This window comes from Poecilia mexicana, unplaced genomic scaffold (assembly GCF_051168715.1).
Source record: "Poecilia mexicana isolate PSO_F unplaced genomic scaffold, ASM5116871v1 scaffold_2, whole genome shotgun sequence".
Taxonomy (NCBI): Eukaryota; Metazoa; Chordata; class Actinopteri; order Cyprinodontiformes; family Poeciliidae; genus Poecilia; species Poecilia mexicana.
In genome coordinates, this window is record NW_028263371.1 from 22449287 (window position 1) to 22467269 (window position 17983).

The 17983-nt window shown below is 35.7% G+C and overlaps 2 protein-coding genes across 4 annotated transcripts in view; both read left to right on the forward strand.

The window, feature by feature from the left end:
• The window catches only part of LOC106934078 (NACHT, LRR and PYD domains-containing protein 3-like), a 30677-nt gene extending 21817 nt beyond the window's left edge, over window positions 1-8860 (forward strand). For 2 of the 3 annotated variants that reach the window (XM_088003732.1, XM_088003733.1), the window contains 4 exons: window positions 619-792; window positions 4043-4216; window positions 6080-6232; window positions 6453-8860. In XM_088003732.1, the coding sequence (XP_087859858.1) occupies window positions 619-792; window positions 4043-4216; window positions 6080-6232; window positions 6453-6465 (514 nt within the window). In that variant the 3' untranslated portion in view covers window positions 6466-8860. The remainder of the gene's footprint in view (window positions 1-618; window positions 793-4042; window positions 4217-6079; window positions 6233-6452) is intronic. The other variant, XR_015762331.1, reaches the window with a different exon arrangement.
• LOC106934082 (NACHT, LRR and PYD domains-containing protein 3-like) overlaps window positions 1-17983 on the forward strand; it is a 93075-nt gene that overhangs the window by 21798 nt on the left and 53294 nt on the right. The window lies entirely within an intron of this gene.

Here is a 17983-nt window from a genome sequence, read left to right on the forward strand (position 1 = left end):
TACCAATAAAATAATATCAAGTGCAGGTAGCCTACATCTTTTTTTATGGGGTGGTAAGTAGCGGTGGGCGATACTGACAAAAAATTATATCACAAAATATTTTTAAATACTAATTTTGACCAACAAAACTCAGTCTGAAATCAGAGACCAAGTGTAAAAATACTTAAATACACAAAAGTAAATTTACATATTTACAAGTTTAAAAGCTCAAACATTATGTGTTGTTTGTTTTAACATAAGAGGAAATATTCCATTTCAAAATACTCAACACCTAAATATGTCACATAAAATAACTGAAAAGTAAAAGTTTCTGCTCTCAAATAATCTGAAACTTTAATTGCAGTTATTCCTGGTGATGGTGCACATTTTCACCACCACAGTTATATTTATATAGATGATCTGTGCTGTGTGGTCAGTAGTATCAGCCAATCATCATTCAGAATTCCTGACATCAAAGAACTTTGCTCTGATGTGATTGGAGAATTATAGTTTTAGTCTTTTCCAGCATCAGATCTGTGTAATTAAATTAATTTTGTACATTTTCATTATTTTTTGTTCATATTTCAGTTTTAACTGTATCCTGTTGGCTTCAGCTCACATCTTTTATTCTTTATTCAGATTTGGGGGCTACAATTTGTCAGAGGCCAGCTGGACATCTCTGTTCTCAGCTCTGAAGTCCAACCCGACCCATCTGACAGAACTGGAGCTGAGCTACAGCAACCTGGGAGATTCTGGACTGAAGGAGCTCTGTGGTTTTCTACAGACTCAATGCTGCAAACTACAGCAATTAAGGTCAGAAACTAAGTTTTAGTTTGAAAGCAATAAAAATTGAAGGAAACCAATAACAGGAGAGAAACTAAAGAGGAAACGGCAATAAACCAAGAAAATGTAAAACTGATCTGAGAAAACTAAACAGAAAAACACAAAGAACATAATGCAAAAATAAACAAAGAAACTAAATAGAAAGGAACATGCTGATATGGCAATACATTTTGAGCAATAATTAATACAGGTGATTGAACTGAGATTTAATTTTTTCAATTATAATGTAAGATAGATATAATGAAGATATTGTTAGTTTGTTGAGTCCATAAATAATACTGTAATATACTTTACAGACCATAATAGTAATAATGGATTTATCACTTCTTAAAGTTTTCAATGATATTTTATTTTAGATCTTTATTTTTAATGTTATTTTCATATCAATGTTAATTCCATGAGGCTTTTGACTCCATGACACTTTCAGTTTGACTCATGTTGACTTGATTCAGAACCAGATTTGTTCTAACTAATTTTTGGACAATAAAATTATTGATCTATAAATCAATAGACACGTTTATATAAAAATAGCATCCATGTTTCTGTGCCATGTCTATATGAAATTAAGATAATTTGGCCATAAAAAATTAGCAACTGTTGGTGACAATCAGTTTGAATTTAAATGTTTAGTCTGTTCTGATTGGCTGCTGCTGAGCTTACATTATTTAAGTTAAAATTTTATAGCATCTTTATACAACTTTAAAATTAATTGGTCTAAACATGAGAAACTAATAATTCAATGGTGGGTTTTTTTTAGAGTTTTGATGAAAAATACTGGAACAACAATAACAATCAAAGCAACAAAAATGACTAATTATAATCTTAATGAAATAATATTCAGTGCAAGTAGCCTATGTCTTTTTGAATGGAGTAGTGGTGGGCAATGTTACAAAAAAAATTATATCACAAAATATTTTTTAAATAGGTCTAACTAAACTAATTTTGACCAACAAAACTCAGTGTGAAATCAGAGACCAAGTTAAATAAACTACTAAAATACACAAAAGAAACAAACTGCTGGTTCAAAAGAATATTCATTTTACAAGATGTTAAAACATTTTTCCCTCTCATGTTTAAAAGCTCAAACATCCTTGTTCAAAACTTGTTTTAAGCCATTCATGGATATTATTATAAATATTAAAGTTATCTCTTCCAGCCTGGGCTTATTGTAGAGGACAGATGATAAAACTCATCGTTTGGTTGTTCCTGCTCTGCCACATCTTGCGCCTGAAAGAAACTTTTTAGCGTAACAGGACTTAAAGAATTAAAAATTAATGACAGTTTACTGTCTGGTGCTGAGAATCTTCAATGAATTAAGAGGAAGGAAACCAGGAGGCTTTTATTCTGGAAAACAACCTGGACTCAGTGATAAATGTCTTTAGATTAGGAGAGGATTGTTGCAGTTTATGACAAAGAATTCATTATTTTAAATGTCTATGCTCCATATTGATGTCATCATAATGAGGAAGAATATCTTAGTAAACTTGATTACCGTATTTTCTGGACTATAGAGCGCACAATACTATGAGCCGCACCTACAAATTAAAAAAAAAAAAAACTGGAAACGTACATATATAAGCCACACCGGGCTTGATTCACTTCCTGCTAAAGTGCCCCCTGTGGTTGAAGAAAAATCCACAGAAAAGCTGCACCGGGCTACAAGCCGCATGGTTCAAAGCGTAGGAAAAAAAGTAACGACTTATAGTCCGAAAAATACGGTATATTAGTTCTTTTATGCAAAATGAGAAATCAAAAAGTATCTATGTTATGGTGACATGAATGCAGACATCTTGGATAAAAAGTGTTTGCTAAACATTTGAATCATTTTTGTTCAGACTCTAATTTAATATTGTGAAGTAAAGAACTTGTATCAGCTATAAGTTACATTTATATAAGTGAATCCTGGCCGACTGCATCTTGGTTGGACCATCGTTTCACTGCAGCAGAGGCTCATGATGCTTTATTAATATCTGTTGATCACATTAGATTTGATCATAACTGTAAATATGATCAGTGATCAGAATCAGACAGCATAGATTGGTCTTCTTTATCTACTGATCAAATATCCTGTTAACTGATCAATCATTGTGAACTATTAAATTACCAGGAGATCCAGCAATAGACCCTAGCTGATCTAGTCAGACTCTGAGCTCCTGCTGTAGTTTGTTGGTAGTTAACAGGGAGTTACTTTAGATTTCCAGCACTGTGAACCTTCAGACTTTCCTGAGAGTGAATTGTTTTAATTATTGAAGCTATTTGACTTTATTATTTTCACCTTTACTATTAACATAGTTCAGAAATGTAAAAATGATTCTTTGTGTCAAAGCATCTTATAGTTGGGAAAAGAAACAAAAGACAGAAGTTTTGTTTGGATTGTGAAACAGAAATGAAAATCGATCAGATCAATAAAGTCAATCAGTTTCATTATCAGTAAAACAACCTTGGACTCTTCAGATGCCACAGCAGATTTTACTTTGAAAAGGAGAAATGAGGATAAAGAATTAATTTAAAATTCACAAATACAGAAATGTATAAATAAATATTATAATTATGTTCAAATTTACAGAGATGCTTCTAAAATATAATAGAGTTTGAGAATCTTTCAGTGTTTCAGTTTAATATGAAAATGAGAAAAGAATAAATTATGAATTTCAGTAACTCGAAGGAAATGTTTACAGTTTTATCATCCATTCAGTTGGTTGAAGAAATAAAACCATTGACATCAATAATCTGTTCAGATTCTAGATCATCATTAGTTAGTTTACTATGCAACCATCTAGAAAACAGGCCTGATATTTTATGATAAATTCAACAAATATACAGAATAAACATTATGAACTTTTTAAGGTACCAGCTCAATATATGTGAGGCTGCTGCTGAGGATGACCTCTGACCTCACCTGCCTCCTTAACTTGGTTAGATGCTCTTTAAGGCCCCTCCCATCTACCCTTCCTCATGCTGTGATGTCACAGTTTGGTTCTGAAAGTCAGTTTTAATTCCAGTCCAGAACCGACTGAAATATTCTAACACATCATGGTTAAATGTTCTGGTTCTGCTGGTTTGGACTCTTTAAACCAGTTTGACTGGATCAGATGTTTGAATCAGTTCATCATGTTTCTTTCAGGGAAATTCATTTTCTACATTTTTATTATTTATTTGTTCATATTTCAGTTTTAACTGCATCCTGTTGACTTCAGCTCATCTTTTATTCTTTATTCAGATTGAAGGTCTGCAGTTTGTCAGAGACCAGCTGGACGTCTCTGTTCTCAGCTCTGAAGTCCAACCCGACCCATCTGAGAGAACTGAACTTGAACGATACCAAGCTGGGAGATTCTGCAGTGAAGGAGCTCTGTGGCTTTCTACAGACTGAAAGCTGCAGACTGGAGAGTCTGGAGTAAGATTTTAGTTCAGTTGATATTTCTGTGAATAATTGATCATTAATCAAAGTTCATATCTTCTGTTCTAATAAATATTTTCTGAGTTTGTTCCTGGACTTGGATCCAGAGTTTCATTTAGTCCCTCTGTGTAACTGAGTTGGACCTGCTGACCTGAGGTCAGAACAGGACAGAATTCAGACCCCCAGTGTGTAGAAATCCCCCTCATGTGAAGCAGGTCAAAGGTCATTCATGATTGATGCTTCAACACTTTGATCAGAACCTGGAATGATTTTACTGACTAAAATCCTCCAACACAACATGACCCAGCAGGGCCGTGCAGAGACCACTAAAGGTGCTCAACAACAAAAAAAGGGCACATCTTACTGCCGTCTAGGACAGAATATTAACAAAGCCTATCAGCTTGCAGAGTTTAATAAACAATGATAAATTACAAAATTGTGAAATATACAATCAAAGCTAACGAACATCTCTATATAGAGCAAAACACTATGTATATGTAAGACATTTTATTAGTAATTTATTTCTGCAAGTCTACTTTGTAATAGGAAAGTATTACAATATTCAAACCTGCAATTTAGCAAGATATGTAAATCAGAGCTGGACCAGACATATTTTGTCTTTACAGAAATACACTATTAAAAATATAAACAAGGGCACAATGCAGCCTTTTAGTATACTGTAATCTATAAAAAAAGAGCTGCCTGTTTGCTGCAGTGGAGATGAAGATGGTCCATTCAGGAAAGCAGAGCTGCATCAAACTTTAACGTGGAACTGCAGAAAAAAAAGAAAACCAGACCCTAAACTTAAAGTCTGGGTTGAGTTTTTTCCCCTTCATTAATGACATACATTATATCTATCATGGTAATTCAGGGTGTGTTATTTTTAATTCTAAATGAATATCCTTGTTGAACTATTATTTAAGTGCTATTCTCTTTCAAGACATGTTTACCTAAAACCAGAATAAATGCAATGTACATTATGCAGCAAAGGAAATTAGAAGATCGGACATATATCCATTACGGAGATAAGTTTTGGATGGGCGATGTGCCTCGTACACAGGGAAGAAGCTTTTCAGTTATCTAGGTTTGCTAGCAAAGTCGTTACCTAGCAGCTAGCTAATAGCACAATAACAGCCTAATGTCTATGATAAAATACTGAATCGATAGATAAGAACAGTTTTTCCTCACCTGGCTGTCTCCTCCCACTCAGTAGTTCTTCAGAGAAAGGCAGACGCAGAGGCCTGTCAGTGTCTGTTGTATTTCATTACCTCTCTGCTTAAACCGCTGAAGCAGAAACGATACTACAACGTTTTCCGTCATCTGACAAGTAGCAAGTCTACTCCACTTTATTCACCAAAAACGTTTTTTTTTAATTCACCAAAAACTGATCTGTAATCTGTAACGTTCGCTATGCTGAGCTCCAGTTAGCTGCCTTATCTCACTGCGCGAGAGGCAACTGCGTCATGCGTCACGGGCAAAAGGTCAAAGGTAACAAGGTGATCGGAGGGCTTATTGTGTTGTACAAAAAAGAAACAAAAAAGCAAATAATTTTAGTACATGTTTTTATGTGTCAGAAGAGGGCTTAGTAAATAATAATACCCCAAAAAAATAAAAAATTGACTAAAAGGGCACTTGGGGGCAAGGAGCAAAAAGGGCAGGTGCTCAAGCACCCCCAGCTACCCAATCTGCACGTGCCTGTGACCCAGTACCAGGTTCTGGTTCTGGTTCTGAAATCAGCAGGTCTTTATTGAAGCAGCAGCTTGTTGGCTTTAATATTCATGAGAATCTTTAACTGGTTCTGTTGGTCTGGTTCACCTGCATCCTGTTGGCTTCAGCTCACATCTTTTATTCTTTATCCAGGTTGAGGAACTGCAGTTTGTCAAAGATCAGCTGTTATTTTCTGGCCTCAGCTCTGAAGTCCAACAGCCTCAAGCTGGCAGAACTGAACCTGAGAGGAAACAGACTGGAGGAGTCAGATGTTCAGCAGCTGAATGATTTTGTAGAGATTCTAAAGTAAGTAAATGTTTGTAGTGAGTCCAGCTGCTGTCAGCATATTGAACTAAACCCAGTTAGCATCAAAGCAAAGATCCAGTATTCCCAGTAAAACTGCAACTTCTCAGTTGGAGGAGAATGGTTCAGGCTTCCTGATTGGACACAGAGACAGCTAACAGCCAATCAGAGGAGCAGCAGCTTGCTCACTGATCTGATCTCTCCATCCTTCTTCTCTCTGCAGGTGGAGGTATTGACCTCAGTAAAATAGAGAACGGCAGTACCAACCCCGAAAAAATGCGACTAAGGAGCAGATTTAGACTATAAAATTTGGTAAAAACGGTGAGTTTTACTGAAGTAATTAAAGACACAAGTTCAAATACACGCTGAAAGTGGAGCTCCTTCAATAAATGCTCCTCCGCAGCACTGATTGGCTCAGCAATGTAACGTGATCCTCTGGAGCAAGTGATGGCAAAGCGGGGCGTCATCACGACTTTACACAAATGTGTCTTTACAGTGGCGCAACTGCACATTATTCAGGTGGATGCGAAAACATAAATCCCCCCCCCCGAAGGAAGGAACGTCAGCGTAGAAAACATACGCTCGCTCCACCCCACGAGGCGAGGATACGTTAAGTGTGAAACTCACGCTAGGTTAAGGAGCGTAAGGCGCGCTGAAGTGCATGGGAAAACATAATCGGCACCCTCCAGACGGGGTTTTGGCGCCCCCTCTGGTGCTGCGCCCCTATGCGTTGCATGCGCTGCATACCCACTTTTTGCGCCACTGTGTCTTTACTTCCGGCAGAGGCTCCGCCGAACCGACTCATCGAACCTCTGGGGTTCGATCGAACCCAGGTTAACCCTCTTAAGACCAACCTGTCGGCGCCGACAGGATTCCGCATGTGTAATTCCCATTACCGTAATTTATGAACAGTTCAACATATCAAAAAAATTCCAAAAGTGCAGAAAAGCTGAGACATTGCGCTTTCAGGGCATATATGATATATTACGGTAGCCACCCGGGAAAGTTTGATATGAGCTTGACCAATCACAAGAAAGATTCTCCGTTGTGTCATATTTGTCACCCAACCTACTTTGTATCGTAACTCCTGAACAGTTGGTCGCATTCAAAAAATTCAAAAAGTATTAGAAAGTGCATAAAATAAGCTTTCCAACGGTGTATCACATGTGCATGTTGCAGCAGATATTAGAGTAAATATTTTCGATACGGAATTTCCCTGCGGAGCTCCGTGTTGTATCAGCGGAGTAGCGGTGCGAGAGAGAGAGAAAACGGCAGAGGACGAGTTGAAATCGCGCATAAAATTATGGAAATGTCTAAAAGAAAATCCACCAAACTGATAAAGGTTTACTGCCTTCAGACTGATGTCTGAAGGCAGTGAACATAAGAGACATATAACCAGCTTATGTAAAATATTTGTACAAGCTAACGTTAGTCATATGAATGCTGCGCAGCTATTGGCTAACTGTTAGCTCCATCTTGATTCCTGCATCATTTGTGCAATAATTATTTATTATGCTGAAAATAAAATCGTGGTCTTCCAAAAATAATGTCCTAAGTAATATTTTTACCTAAAGTGATTTTGGCAAAATGGAAAAAAATAAAAATCACCAACACTTTTTTTTCTGCCAAAAGATGAATTGTGAAAACAACAACAAATCAGCCAAGTGAGGGATTGGTGACCTGTCCAGTGTGTCCCCTGCCTCTTGCTCCTGACCACTGGAGAAAGGGTATCAGGACCCTTTCAACCTGAAGTCTGATAGATAAAGTATGAATGGATCAAGAGTGAGATTCTGTATGCAGCTGGAGAGGAACTGCTTTAGAGCCTACCACAAAAAATGAAAACGCCTGAAATAATTTAATAAAAAACAGGCATAAAAACTTGTAAATTGAAGGCCAGGCTTCACACTTTTCTCTGCATTTATGTAATATAGTTGAAAGTTGAAATTGTTCATCTGAAATTGTTTGCCCCTGTCATCAGAAAGTTTTTGTTCAGTAATAAACCTGAAAATTTCAATTCCGATTTTTGTTTTTTTTGTCTTTAAACTGTTTATTCTCAATTTTTAATAGACAGAAATGTTAAATAACTATCGAATACTGGAAGCTGAGGTTGTTCTGGAAAAAAGAGCAAAAATTCAGACTCATTGCACATTTTTTGAGAATTTTACAGCCATAAAATCAGAAAAATACCAGGCGCCCCAGTTACAATTATGGTCTTAAGAGGGTTAAGAACCACTGATTTAGAGGCTTCATGGAGTTTTGATCTGAACTGGATTCAACTGGAAAGTTTATCTTTAGAACTGGATGTCCCACAGAAACTCTGATCTTAGAGCAGTTTTCAGGAACATCTAGCATTTTATCTAGAAAAAAGATTTTACGTATTTTTCTTTTTATATTCATTCTAAAAATCTTTGCTTTCCTTTTTTTCCTCCATATTTTATGTTTTACTTTGAGTTTTCCAGAGAACTTTAGGACTCGATGTGTCACATCAGGGATCTTTACTATGATTTAACTAATTTATTCAGACCTCAGAGAATCACTGGGACGATGTGCTGATGGGTTCATGTTTGTTTTTTCTTTTTAATTTTTATGTAGTGTGGGTTTAATGGTGAGCCAATAAAGTTGATAATGTTGTTTGTTTTTTTTCTATTCAGTAGACTGCATAGAAATTTTGTAATTGCACATTTATTTTAATTCTCCATGACATTCACACCAACAAAGAAACTAATTTTTAAGTCTTCATCTTTAGTTTGAGAGATTCAAACTAAATAAGTATTTAAATGACATTAACAGCAGCATAATATTGTTGTAGGTGTAATATATTATTTACAGATTAATTCAGCTATACAAAATACTGCAATTAACTAAGTAATATTAACTAGTAGTATTTTAAACTTTATTAACTTTTTATATTTAAGTTTTCTTTATTAGCCGCTTTCATCCCGATTGATACTGTTATTGCAGGTGGTTGAATTTTATTTCAAACACATTTTTATATTTTTTCAGGACTTGAGTCTCAATTACCCACAGTGAATCGTTTTTGGAGGATTTTTACTGAATAAGTTTTATTTTCCATTTACTAACCCTGCAGTGACTCTTATTTAACATTAATGTAAGCTGAATTTATTTTATTCTGATTAAAGTGAAAATGAGAACACAAACTTAAATAATTTATGCAATTCATATGAAGATGAATAATTGTAGTTACGATAGTTCACCACCAGAGGGCAGTAAGCGCTCATAATCCTCTATCAAACACCTGGTAAACTGCGGTTAGTTCTGTTGGTTTTCTGCTGAATCAATGAAAATCGCTGATCTATGGAGTCAAAATGGTCTCAAAATATATCTGTGTGTGTGTAAAAGGATTTGTGTGTGTGCAAAAAGATTTGTGTGTGCGTAAAAGGATTTGTGGTCTTGCTTTTACCCCTGCGTGGGGATTTTGGCCTGACTCTGTACCAGGTTCCCAAACTGCCATTGCAGAGGTGGGTGGGAGGGGTGGCGCGGGAAGCCGTCTGGATGAAACAAAAGACAAGAAAAACATGAACGCTGTATGCGCTGGATTTTTACCTTAGAATGGCCAATTCACTGTTATTCTTCTGTCAATTTGATACAGTAGAGGCTTCCACACTTCCCATATTTGTGTCCTCCGTCACTTTTATCAGCAGTTGAAACTGTTTAATCCGTTGTTAACATGTGGTAACCTGTTTTTCCGAACCGCCTTTAAACGCAACATGAGCGCGCTCGCGCTGGGTTTACACCTGTGCGGCAGTGAAGGAAACCTGCTGCTACTGTGCGGAGCTACGCAGGTGTGTTAGAATCAGGGCAGCAAACCAGAAAAACACAAAGAACTTTTCACAGTTTTTCCCCAAACTAACCGACTGTTGAGTAAAGCTGTTGGATGCAGGTAAAGTTAGCTAAAAGATGACTAGCTAATATCAGTACAGCACCTTAAGCTTGTTAACAAGTAGCTTGTAGGCTACTGGTGGTGTTGTCTATGTTCAGCTACAGGGCCGTGCAGAGACCACTAAAGGTGCTCAACAACAAAAAAAAGGGCACATCTTACTGCCGTCTAGGACAGAATATTAACAAAGCCTATCAGCTTGCAGAGTTTAATAAACAATGATAAATTACAAAATTGTGAAATATACAATCAAAGCTAACGAACATCTCTATATAGAGCAAAACACTATGTATATGTAAGATATTTTATTAGTAATTTCTTTCTGCAGGTCTACTTTGTTATAGGAAAGTATTGCAATATTCAAACCCGCAATTTAGCAAGATATGTAAATCAGAGCTGGACCAGACATATTTTGTCTTTACAGAAATACACTATTAAAAATATAAACAAGGGCACAATGCAGCCTTTTAGTGACTGTAATCTATAAAACAGAGCTGCCTGTTTGCTGCAGTGGAGATGAAGATGGTCCATTCAGGAAAGCAGAGCTGCATCAAACTTTAACGTGGAACTGCAGAAAAAAAACAAAAGCAAAAATTGAATTGTTAATGCATGTCACCATGAGAAAAGCCTACTGAGTTCTGCTTAATTTTTAATTTAAATCACACATTTTTGACACATGAAGTTAACTTTCTTTTTTGCAAAACAAACTTATTTGCGCATGCCATAAATCTTTTCTTGCTATTCTAAGTTTTTGTTTGTGACTCAAAGTTTTGCTTGTGATTCTCACATGATGTCGAAGGCAGGACCCAAAATCACAACAAAAGATTTCTGATGTGTGCAAATAAAAGTTTGTGTTTGGTAAAAATGAATTATTTAATTAAAATAAGTTCTTTTTTTTAAAGGAATCATTACAATTCCAAAAGTTTTGATTACAATTTTAGTTTTTTTTTCATTGAATAATTGGGAATCAAATTTAACTTCATACTCTGCGAACCAGACCCTAAACTTAAAGTCTGGGTTGAGTTTTTTCCCCTTCATTAATGACATACATTTTATCTATCATGGTAATTCAGGGTGTGTTATTTTTAATTCTAAATGAATATCCTTGTTGGACTATTATTTAAGTGCTATTCTCTTTCAAGACATGCTTACCTAAAACTAGAACAAAATGCAATGTACATTATGCAGCAAAGGAAATTAGAAGATCTGACATATATCCATTATTGAGATAAGTTTTGGATGGGTGACGTGCCTTGTACGCAGGGAAGAAGCTTTTCAGTTATCTAGGTTTGCTAGCAAAGTCGTTAGCTAGCAGCTAGCTAATAGCACAACAACAGTCTAATGTATGCATGATAAAAATACTGAATCGATAGATAAGAACAGTTTTTCCTCACCTGGTTGTCTCCTCCCGCTCAGTAGTTCTTCAGAGAAAGGCAGACACAGAGGCCTGTCAGTGTCTGTTGTATTTCATTACCTCTCTGCTTAAACCGCTGAAGCAGAAACGATACTTCAACGTTTTCCGTCATCTGACAAGTAGCAAGTCTACTCCACTTTATTCACCAAAAACATTTTTTTTAATTCACCAAAAACTGATCTGTAATCTGTAACGTTCGCTATGTTGAGCTCCAGTTAGCCGCCTTATCTCACTGCGCGAGAGGCAACTGCGTCATGTGTCACGGGCAAAAGGTCAAAGGTAACAAGATTACCGGCTTATTATGTTGTACAAAAAAGCAAATAATTTTAGTACATGTTTTTAAGTGTCAGAAGAGGACTTAGGAAAGGGCACTTGGGGGCAAGGAGCAAAAAGGGCAGGTGCTCAAGCACTCCCAGCTCCCCCCTCTCCACGTGCCTGTTCAGCTACAATTAATTTTGTCCCCAAAAAAGTTGATTCCCCCCCTTGTTCGTCTGGAGCCGGGGCTGGGAGTCTCTAAGAATCCACCCTCCACCCCCTTCGCTCACACACATCGTTCAACCAGACAGCTATTTGTAAGCCATAGGGGGGCCAGAAATAGTTTGGAAACCACTGGGGGGGCCCAGGAAAAAAAAGTTTGGGAACCACTGCTCTATACATACCCATGGGGACCAAATTTGAGGTCCCCACCGACACAACCCCATTTTGCAGCAGAAAATGGTGTATAAACATGCCCTGTGAAGTTTTCCAGCAAGTCCCCATGAACTTCATTCCAAGACAAAATTTGTGGGAGTGTAAAAGCTCCTAGTGGTCACACAGAGCATTGCAGTCCCCTTTAGGCTCGGCGTTCGGGAAGAGTGCCTCACTGTCTGCTTACTCTCTATTGGTCAGAAATATTTTGCAATTTAATGGTCAAATTAAACTTTAACTTTAGAAATCTATTTTTTAATTAAACTTAATTTCTTACACTGTTGGATTAATAGAATATTTTCATTTAATTTATTTAAATTTAAAGTGAAGTTTACCAGTCTTTACTTTTTCTTTACTTTTTATTTAATTTATTGTATTTAGCCTTGGGCGGCTAAGCTCTGTGAAGACCTATTGAAATTCAAACGTTTATTATCATGATACTCCTCAGAAATTAATTGCTAATTCAGAGGCCTCATTCATGGCTCTGACTTATATATATATGCTTACATCTTTATTTTTTACCTTGAGATGACTGGAAGTTTTCCAACTGAGAAAGAACGCAAGTTTACTGAACACGTGATATGGGAAAACCAATATAGCCAACCAACTGTTACATTTCTTTTTAACAGATTCACAAACAGGAGTCAAATTATCCATGTTACTGTGGTCAGTGGAGATTTTAATTCCTAAGTAAGTTACGGTGTTTTTTACAGGGATATTACATATTTCAGTAGCAGCGGTTGTATGTAAGGGAAGGATTTCACATTTTTTTAGATTGAGTTTCAACCCTGAAATTCTAGAGAATTTAGCTATAGCAGACAGAGCTGCAGGAATTTCATTAGAATATTTTAAAAACACTGCAGTATCGTCAGCAAGTTGTGAAATTTTAAGTTCTCGGTCGAATATTTTAATTCCCTCAAATGAGCTCTGTCTAATTAAATAGTTTAAAATTTGGCCAACAAGCAGAAAAATGTAAGGGGAGGCTGGACATCCCTGACGAACCTCTTTATGGATATTAAATCGGCTAGAAGTTTTATAGAACTGTTATTATCTCTATAAAGTGTCTTAAAGGCTTTAATGAAAAAGTTACCAAAGTTTAAAAAGGACAATGTGTCAAAAATGAAGCTGTGACTAACCGTATCAAAGGCCTTTTGATAATCTAAAAACAGAATAATTGGGTCACCAGGGATAAGATCTTTGTATCAACTAAGTCTAACACTAATCGAATATTATCAGAAATGTTGCGTCCAAGCATGAAGCCGTTTTGAGATTCATGTATAATATCATTTAAACCATTTTTCAGTCTTTTAGCTAAAATGGAGGCCAAAATTTTATAGTCATTATTTAATAGAGTGATGCCAGGCCAATTATCTATTATTAAATTGTCTTTATTTGGTTTAGGGATCGAAGTGATAAGACCCTGTTTCATTGACGGGGATAGTTCTTCATTGTTGATGGATTCATTATAAACTACGAGAAGAAATTCTGAAGGTTCAGCTGAAAATTTCTGATAAAATTCTGACGTCAAACCATCTTTGCCTGGTGACTTTTATTTATTACCATTTTATCTCCTCAATACAGAGTATTTCATCACAATCCTCTTAAAGATTCATTAGCTTTGTTCACTTCTACTAAAGAGTTTAATATATCTGTGCTATTTATACAGTTATCATTTTTATAAAGATCTCTATAAAGATTTGATATATATTTTGAAATTACTGAATAATCTTCTATTACAGAATTATTTATATTTAATTTGGATACTGATTTCCTTTCAAAATTTATTTTTTCCATGTTAAAAAAGTATTTGCTATTTTTTTCACCCTCCTCAATCCATTTTAATCTAGACCGAATAAAAGCGCCACATTATTTTTCTTTATATATCTCGTCTAACTCTTCTTGATGTTTCTGTCGTTGTTTTACAACAACTTCATCACCTAACATGTTAGTAGTAATGTCTGAGATACATCTGATTAATTGCTCCAGCTTTTCTTTTTTATGCGGTTTATTCTTTTGTTAAATTGAATTGCATACCTTCTAATTTCATACTTCAGTAATTCCCAATATTTTCCAAATTGGTTATTATTTTGAGCGATTGTCCAGTACTGTTTGATTAGTTTTTGAATGTAAATTATATGTTATTTAATAATGAATTGTTAAGTTTCCAGTGGTTATACACTCTTCTACACTCCTTATTAGAAAGATTTACTTTTAAAGAAATGGTTTTGTGATCAGTTAAAATTGCAGTGCAAATTTTAACCTCCGTTACTTGACTCTCCATGTCCTCTGAAATAAGCCATAAGTCAATTCTAGATTGAGTTGAAAAGCTTTAGTTACTCCAGGTGTATTGTATGTCAGTAGGATGACGATGTCTCCAGATGTCTAATAAATTTAGCCGGTTAGAGAAGTCCATAAGATGGTTCTGTCTGTTTCTTAATCTAGAGGGATGCCTATCCAGTTGATTGGAAAAGGCCATATTAAAATCTCCCCCTAAAATAACCTTTGCTGATGGAAACTTAGTATCAAGAAAAAACATGGCGTCCTCCAGCTCTTTTAAGAAAATAACATTTAAAGAATCAGAATTATATCCATAAATATTGCCCAGCAAAAAGATGTAAGAGTGAAATTCAACCACTATGAAAATCAAATGACCCTTATTATCAGATGTAACATCTAAAACTTTACCTTTGAAGTTATCTTTTAATATTGCTACACCCCCTGACTTGTTTGAACCATGTGCTAACCATATATCTTTGCCCCATTGTCCAAAAGGATTCATCTTCTAAGCATGAATGACATTCCTGAAGAAAAACAAAATCTACTCTCGCCTCTTTGGAAAAAAGAAGAAATGCTTTACATTTTATATCATTACGCAGACCCCATGTATTAACAGATAAAAATGATAGCTCCGTGCTTTCTGAAAGTTAAAGAAAAGTAATTTAAAAAACGTCACCCATTTAAGATGACTCCTAAAATAAAATTTGAAGCCACTATCAAAATTTGCTAAACCGTTTGTAAAGTGTAGTGTTTACTGCTGAGTAAAAAACATTATTCTCCAGAAGCCCTTCGAATTTCCTTTCCATCCACATAAGCTTTACGACCCACAAAGTAGGCCCTCTTCCCATCCTTGCGAGCCTGTTCAATGACAGGCCACAGATATTCATAAACACTATGAGGGGCTGAAATAAGGAAAGCAAGAACAAGACAAATCTAGCCAATATAAATACATCAAATAATCAAACTAAAATGACCATAAAGGACTAAACTAAACTAAAACATAATGATAAAGAAGATGAAAAGCAAAGCCAAACCCAAAAACCCAGAGTCCTGACAGAGTTGGTCTTTGAGTCGCTTTTTTTTTAGGTAATGGAACTGAAACACACAAAATGGCACATCACCTGGTTGAAACAATAATTACTGAGATTATTATTTTTATTGGGTCATTAATTTGAACATGTTTTGTTGATTTTTTTTACGCTTTAATAAAGTTACAAATGTTTTGGATCATAATGAATATTTTGGCAAGTGTGTCAGAAGAGGTCCTGCTGGTCTCAGCCTGCTGGCAGCGTTCAGTTTATCACCTACTGCCAAGATCGACTCAAAACCTTCCTGATCGACGTATTGAGCATTCCTGGGTTGGACATTAAATGACGTCCAACTTATATAGTGCTTTTCAAAGCCATCAGAGGAACCTCACATTAAATCAGTCATTCCTAATCACACTCATTCATTCATACTTTGATGTTAGCAAGCAGCAGGATGTAACAACAGCTTCAGTCTGACCGACTCTGGGTGAGGGGTTTCTTTCTTGTACAAGAAAGAAACAATCTTATTCTTAGTAATTTATGTTTTCACATCAGTTGATGTTTAATTTTAAAATAGTCAATCTGACTTACATATATTCCAAGAACATCACACAAAAGCATTGATTCATTTACTTGTTTTGAGTATTTTAAAAAGACTCTAATTTTACCTGTCTGAGTAATTTTATTTATTTGTCCGACTCTAATGTTTCAGGTATAGATATTTGGTAACTATAAATTTGGAGCTTCCCAATTTGGTATTTGTTATGTTTACCAAATAATTTTTGGTAAAAGTTAATTTTTCAAATCACATAATTCTTCTCACTTTTTAAACTAAAAATTTTGTTCAAAATGTTGAATATAATTTTCCCTTTATGTTTTTCTTAATAGACATTGTTCTCTTATAAGTCAATTTCTATTTCTGTTTACACAGATTTTGTTTTAAATGCTTCAATTTATTGATTCAATCTTATTTTTTATGTGAATCATGAATGATAGGGTGGCCAATTTTAAATCTCAACATCAAAATGGAGTCTCTTAGAAAGTGCTGAGCCTGTCGGATCTGTCCAGTCTGGAAAATGTTGTCTTTGTCATTGTCGAATCCATGAAGTTCATGTCAATCTGAAACGTTTACTCTTTTAGTCATGGATATCTTTGATACGTTCATGATTGTCATTCATCTACACAAAAAAATCATTTTCTGTGTGGGACACATCCTTCTAAAAGGGAAAAATTATTTTCTTAATATTATCTTTCGTTGTTTACCTGTTGGAAAAATATGCATCTCTTCTTTATTCAGTTGTTATTTCACATCCATCTTCAGGCCACTCTTAGTTATGGGTGAGTGTAATTTTCTTATTTTACTTTTCTCTTTTACCCAACTTTATCCAATGGATACAGACCGGAAAAAATGTCCCATCCTGTTTGTGAAGAAACCTATGAATTAAACTGATTGTAGATGTCTCACAATTGTGTGAAATATGCAGTGATATCCTTCCACTGATCCAGTTTGATAACTGAGAAGTGAGTGAGACAACCTGGACACCCCTGCTTTTAGCCCAATGTCCTTCTGGTGGGAAAGAGAAAAAAAACTTTTGTAAATGTGTTTTTTTACAACATGAAATGCAAAAAAATCCAAGATAATGTGTCCATTTAAGCCATAACAAATTCAAAATGTCCTTACAACCTGGTTTGTAGCAGTGGGTATTGGTAGAACCCCTTAAATTTTAAAATGTGAATGAATTGTTCATTCTGCTTTGATAAGCAACCCCCCATTTGTCCTGCTTTGTTCTCCTTAGACTATGATGAAATTGGTCCATTATTGGGGACTATAAACCAAAGATGTTTGCTTCAGGGAGAACATCTTAGGTCTGAAACCATCTATATGCTACTTTATATAGGTGAAGTTGCAGCGAAAAAAAGACTTCTCTGTGTTATAAAGATCCCGATATGTGGGGTCAGCATGTCTACATCCCCTTATGAAATAATACACACTGACATATGTAATGCACACATGGACAATAGATTGGAGGGGTCAGCATGCCTGCATTCCTTTCCACTGGCTGTGGCCAGCATCCCCTTGGGTCCACATCCCAAATAATCAGTGTAGGTGTTCCCAAAAACTCAATAAAACAGAGACTTTTAAATCTTTTCTATGAACTTGAGGGTCCAACTCCACACTGAGTGTAATAGCTCACAGATACCTCGTCAGGTTTGTCGGGTACAGGACTGCAAATTCCAGGCACACCTTTTTATCTTTTTTTAAATCCTTTATTTCACCATAAAGTTACACTGCACCCTTCAATTTGGGAGCAGAACAACTCAGACGCCAACTCTTTTGATTTGGTTACATTCAATTACACAATTAAAAGTTTCTATCTACTTTTTGTTTTTGTGGGTTTACCCATACTCTGGCGTCTCCATTTTTCAAATCACTGTTTTCCATACATCTC